The sequence below is a fragment of the Galeopterus variegatus genome, unplaced genomic scaffold, assembly GCF_000696425.1.
Source record: "Galeopterus variegatus unplaced genomic scaffold, G_variegatus-3.0.2 Scaffold1310, whole genome shotgun sequence".
NCBI classification, from domain to species: Eukaryota; Metazoa; Chordata; class Mammalia; order Dermoptera; family Cynocephalidae; genus Galeopterus; species Galeopterus variegatus.
Genome location: NW_007727421.1, coordinates 416,023 through 421,778, shown reverse-complemented (window position 1 = coordinate 421,778; position 5,756 = coordinate 416,023). Strand labels below are relative to the sequence as shown.

The 5,756-nt window shown below is 57.3% G+C and overlaps 1 protein-coding gene across 1 annotated transcript in view; it reads left to right on the top strand.

Annotated features, from left to right (window-relative positions):
* Window positions 1-969: 969 nt before the first annotated feature.
* Window positions 970-5,756, top strand: part of LOC103593254 (chromosome unknown open reading frame, human C9orf89) — a 5,878-nt gene continuing 1,091 nt past the window's right edge. The window contains exons 1-4 of the mRNA XM_008576202.1: window positions 970-1,050; window positions 3,085-3,238; window positions 4,457-4,507; window positions 4,771-4,842. Of these exons, the coding sequence (XP_008574424.1) occupies window positions 3,112-3,238; window positions 4,457-4,507; window positions 4,771-4,842 (250 nt within the window). The 5' untranslated portion in view covers window positions 970-1,050; window positions 3,085-3,111. The remainder of the gene's footprint in view (window positions 1,051-3,084; window positions 3,239-4,456; window positions 4,508-4,770; window positions 4,843-5,756) is intronic.

The following is a 5,756-nucleotide window of genomic DNA, read 5'->3' as shown; positions in this document are numbered from 1 at the left end:
CTTCTCATTCCCTTTTTTTGTATATTTTATAAACATTTTCTTTATAGTTACCATGGGGATTACATTTAACATCCTAAAGTTTTGATACCAACTAAAGAATTGATACCAACTTAACTTCAATTACATACAAAAACTATATTCCTATATAGCTCCACACCCCTTCTCCAGCCCCTGTGTAGACCACAGGTATGTAGGGCAATGTACCTGTTCTGTGCCCATGGGGATCCTGTGCCCTCATACTTGCCTACCTCCACTTCACCCTTCAGCTTTAAAGGCCTTTTCTTCTAAGGAATGTTTTAGTAAGAATAGGGTGCAACAATGATGCTTTAGTAGTGATTCTGAAGGAAAAGACAAAGGAAAAAGCATTTCCAGCTCCCTGGGAGGGCTCACTGGCTTGCCGTTGGAGAAAGCTTCTTAAGGCCTTGCAGAGATGCTCTGTCCCGTGATGATACCGGCGCAGGCCACACCGAGCCCTGTGTCCCTGCATCTGCACCGCTGAGCAGAGTTGCAGAGCCCACATTTGGGCCTCCTCTGCAGTCTGTGCCTCCCCAGGCCCCAGCTATTTCCAGGTGGCCCCGTGGGCAGCCCCATGGAAAGCCAATTCTTAACTCCTCTGAGTTTATTTTCTGTGATAAGTTCCTGGGCATAGAAGAAGGGCCTGAGGTTGTGGCCCTTTCTGGCTGTTTCTCAGCTCATCTGAGTGGGTTCTTATTGCACCCGCCCATTTCCATCTTATGCTGGGGTGGGTGGGCTGGGGGGGCAGCTCTGGGCTGGGTGCGATGCCTACCACATACATGGGCTGAGGTATCCGTGATTCTTGGTTGGCACTGAGACTGCTGTCTCTGGTCCCTCTTGGGCTGTGATGGCACATGCCCTATGCTTTCACTTTGTTTCAGATCAGACCTACTCTGACCGTCTAGTGCAGGACACACCCTTCCTGACAGGCCACGGGCGCCTGAGCGAGCAGCAGGTGGACAGGATCATTCTCCAGCTGAACCGCTACTACCCACAGATCCTCACCAACAAGGAGGCGGAAAAGGTGCTGAGGAGGTGAGGGTGGGGGTGTGTGGGAAGCCTCTTAGTTTCCACCCCTTTCTGCACTGAGAGAAGCCACCAACTGGCTTGGGTCAGCTTCTGATGGAATAATGTACCAGGTGTGTCAGCACAGCTTGGAGGTGACACACCTGGGCCTGGGCACCTGGGCTGCCTAAGGTCAAATCTGTCTCTCTGGAATGACCCAAAATGGGCCCAGAACATCAGCTGTTTGTGCCTCAGTTTGTCCATATGTTATCAGGCCTGCTGACGCCTTCTAGAGTTTCTGGGAGGGTTATAGGAGACAACATGTGACAACACAAAATGGCACATGACAGTACAAGACAGGGGGAGGGGTGGAGCAGACGGAGGGCAGAGGCAGGAGGCGAGTCCTCATGCCACAGTGAGGCTGGTGCCACTGGGAATCTCAGGTTTCCCCTCTGTGAAATGCATGGCGAGAGCCCCGTGCTCACAGGTTGTGGTGAGGACTGGCCCACCCGAACCAGGTAAACAGCTGCCCAAGTGCTTTCCTCCCTGGACTGTCCTTGGTTTCTCATCGCAGCCCTGCATGTAGCCATAGTCACTGCCCCATTCTACAGAGAAGGCTGCTGGGGCTCAAGAGCCAGTCACTTGCTCAGGGTTGCCCATCTCAGGACGGTCAGGCCATGTCTTGAGCCCACGGGGAGGTGCCCAGGGCGACGGCTGTTGCTGTGTCACAGGGCTCTGGCCTCTCAGAGCTGCTGACTTGGCCATGCACACTAGCTCTGCTGGAGATGGCATTTAAGATGCAGTTCCTGGGCTCGGTCCCGAGATGTCTAGTTCAGCCCAATCCCCAGCACTGGGTGACCCTCAGGGGTGCTTCAGGTTTTGGGGTCACTGGAGGAGACAGTTGGGCATGCATTGCCTACCCCACCCACCCCTGCCAGCTCTGGTCACCAAGACTGGAGTGGCCGAGCAGTGTGTGCCAGAGACCCGCTAGGCCTTTGGGGCCCAGGTCCTGGCCACCCACTACCCCCTTGAGTGACACTGAGTAAATTCCTTCTCCTCTTAGAGCTGCAGTTTACTCACGTGGTGTGGGGCTCAGTGCCACCTGCAGGGCTGTCCTGGGGTCGGGCCTCTCCTGGGACAGGCGAGGTTGGTCCACAACAGAACAGGAGTCAACACAGGCCCTACTGCTGGCTCAGACATCTCTTACGTTATGAAAGTAGCACAGCAATTTAAAAAGTTATGAGCTCAAACTCACCCATCATTGTAATTAGAAGTCTAATGCATGTTCATTTTTTAAAATTTTGAAAAGCTTTAGACATTTATACAAGAAAGGGGAGGCCTCCGTGTGCACACGCCTTTCCGCAGCACCTGTGGCGCCTGCTGCCGTCTGCTTTCCCGTGCAGTTTCCACGCGGCTGTTCACTGCCACTCCCTGTAGCCGTGTAGAACGGTGCTCCGCCACCAGGTGGCAGCATGAGGCCACAGTCTGCTGCTCGTGCGGGTCAATGCCAAGTGCCCTGTCCACGACCTTTAGAACCACATGTTTCTTTGTCAAACACATCAAAAGAGGCCATTCCTGTCTCCACTTATTTTTTAAGTACTTGAATCAGGGTCGTGCAGACTGCAGCACAGTGGCAGCTCTCACTCCCTCCCTCATCTTGTGAATTCCCTGCCATGTGGGTTTGTTATTCCCCTCTACAAATGAAGAAACCTAGTCTCAGAAGCGTGAAGTGACTTGCCAAGGTCACACAGGTAGCTACACTAAGTCCCAACGCCTGGAATGATGTCACCTGCCTTGTGCTTTCTTTGTGACCTCTCCCAGCCTCGATTTTCCACCTCCCACCCACAAGGAGTGTGAGGATTAGTGACAGTGCCTGTGACCGTGCTGTGTTGGGCACCACAGGGGTGTGGGTAAGGGGTCGTGGCTGTCGCAGTTTCTGCCTTTCGGTGGGTTTCCTGATACCCGATGAGGGAGCTGCGTCTGGGGGTCCTAAGCTGGCACCCCACCCTGACCCACAGCATCCCCCTCGGGCCTGACCTTCCCTTGCTGCCCTTGTGCCCCCAGTTCCGGAACCCCAAGGTATCCCTGCGCATGCGGCTGTGTGACCTCCTGAGCCACTTGCAGCGGAGCAGCGAGCGTGACTGCCGGGAGTTCTACCGAGCGCTGTACATCCATGCCCAGCCCCTGCACAGCAGTCTGCCCAGCCGCCACGCCCTGCGTGAGTCCGCACCCCCACTGCCCACTGGCCCAGGGGGCCACCCAGGCCGGCTGTGATGGTGTGGAGGTCTTCAGTGGTCACCTGAGTCTGCAGCCGCCCACGCCTGGGCATCTCCTCCCCTAAGCCCCTCTTTTCTAACCTCATTCACCGTGCGGATCCCTTCATTTCCGTGCAGGTGACAGCCTTGTTTCCACAGCTGCATGGTGCTCCTAGGAGGTCCCAGCCTGGAGTTTCCCAACCACACAGCAGCCACTGAGGTTGTGTCCACCTTTCACGCTAGCGATCTGCACACGTGTGGGTGTTTCTGTAGGTGTCTTCGGGCAAAGATGGCTGGTCAAAGGACCATGCCTTTCAGTTTAGAGGGACCCATCCTTCAAGCAATGAGCACTTTGGCCCCAGGAGACTTGTGAGTCCCAAGGTTCTGAGGCTGCCAGGACCAGGAGGGTACAGTGAGGCTGAGATGGCAACTCTGATCCGAGGCCTCTGTGTTTGGGGCCCTGGGAGGAGGGGCTGCTATCCCTCAGTCCTCGGATCATGGGATGGAGCCAGAGGGACTGGGTGGCTCACCCCAAGCCACTCAGCTGGTACCCGGCCAGTGTCTCTGACTCCGAGGAGGCCTCAGCCTCACCAGATGCAGTGAAGACGCTGGGCAGGGGAGGGATCAAGGGCAGGACCATTCCCCAGGGAGCCAGCGGGCCAGCAGGGAGGACTGATTCTCCCTCCCCAGCCATAGTGCTCCACACGGATCTTCCAAAATACAGATGGGGTCAAGCCACACCCTGCTGGAGGTAGATGCCCCCAGGGCCTGTCTATCAGGTTGGCTGGCTGGATAGGTCCCATGGAAAGTCTGGGGAGAAAGCCCCCTGCCCAGGTATGCCTGGTAAGGCAGCCGCCACAGTGACACCAGTCAGGCTCTCGACGGTGGGTGTTCCTCCTGCATTGGTGCCTTGTGGCCACCAGGGAACAATGACCCCTTCCCACATCCAAGGCCTTGAAGTTACAGAACTGGACCAGAGCAGAGGACACAACTGTGCAGGGCTCCTCGAGGAGGGCTGGCTTCACGGTGCCATGGCCTGGTCTGGCCCAGCACCATGTGGTAGCTGTGTGGGTGCCCGGTGGCCCCAGTAGGCAGCAGTGGCCTTGGGTCCCCTGCAGTGGTGACTACCTTGCTCTCTGGCCTGGCCCACAACTAACCATGCTCTGTGATTTTGTTTCCAGAGAACTCAGATTGCACAGAGCTAGACAGGAGCGGCGAGCTGAGCGACAGGGGTAACGCCTCCTCGCTGCCCTCCCCTCCCTCTCTCTCCTCCCTCCCCAGGGCTCCGTCTGCACCTCAGGGGGCTTCTCCGCCCCAAGTCAAGCTCCATTCCTGGCTTTCTGTCGGTGGACAGCCCCCTGAGGGGCTTGCTGGGGGGCTCTTTAGGCAGCACCCCCACCTGGCATCCCCATGCCCTGTGCAGCCCCTGGGCCTCAGGACCCTTACCTGCCCTGCAAGGCCCACGGGGCCCCTGTTCACGCTTGTTTCTCCCCAGGACCCATGAGCTTCCTTGCCGGCCTGGGCCTGGCTGCAGGACTGGCCCTCCTCCTCTACTGCTGCCCTCCAGGTGGGTCAGGTGGGCCTCACGAGACCCCGAGCAGAGCAGGCGCCAACTCAGGCCTGCCTGCCCTCAGCTACCAATCTGGGGCTGCCAGGACAGGGCCCCCAAACCCTGCACACATCGGGCCCCCAAACCCTTGGCCTCTCCATGCCTCACTTTCCTCACCTGTGCAGAAGGACAGTGTCAGCACCCACCTGGCAGGGCTCATGAGAAATAAGGTGTGGAGTCCCCAGCCCTTGGTGGCCCCAGCTGCTCCCTGCGGTCAGAGAATGATGACCCCTAAGGGGAGAAGGGGGACAGCATGGCTCTGGGGGTTAGAAACCCCTGTCATACCTGTGATCTTGAGCCACACTGTGACCTGGAGTTTTACCTGTGACCTGGGGTCATGTATGTGTCTTTGAGCACACCTGTGACCTTGAGCCACACTGTGACCTTGAGCCATACATGTAACCTAGAGCCATGCAGTGACCTTGAGCCACATGTGGCTCTTGAGCAGGTTACCTCCCCCCAATCCTTGGATCTCTGCCCAGTGTCACAGGCATGGTGGGCAGGAGGTCCCTGAGGCCCCACTGGTGGGGGGATTTGATGGGGGCAGCCTCTATCCTCGAGGCCCAGCTTGGCCCACCTCCCTTTTTCTGTGATGCCTGAGTTTGTCACGTGCTGGGAAGGCCTGCTGGGAGTGGGGCCCCGGCGCTTGCTCACACAACCCCGATGCAGCAGAGCTCGGAGGCCCCTGGGTCACTCCGGTAGGAGCTGCAGGCTCCAGAGTCTGCCTTAATTCTTGTCTTTTCCCCTCAAACACCGAGACTGTAAGTAGGAGGGAGTAACCGTACCAACTCCTGTCCCGCCGCAGCTCCCACAGGGCCCAGCAAGACTGGAAGAATGGAGTTCACCTTCACCACTGGTTCTCGAATTTTCTC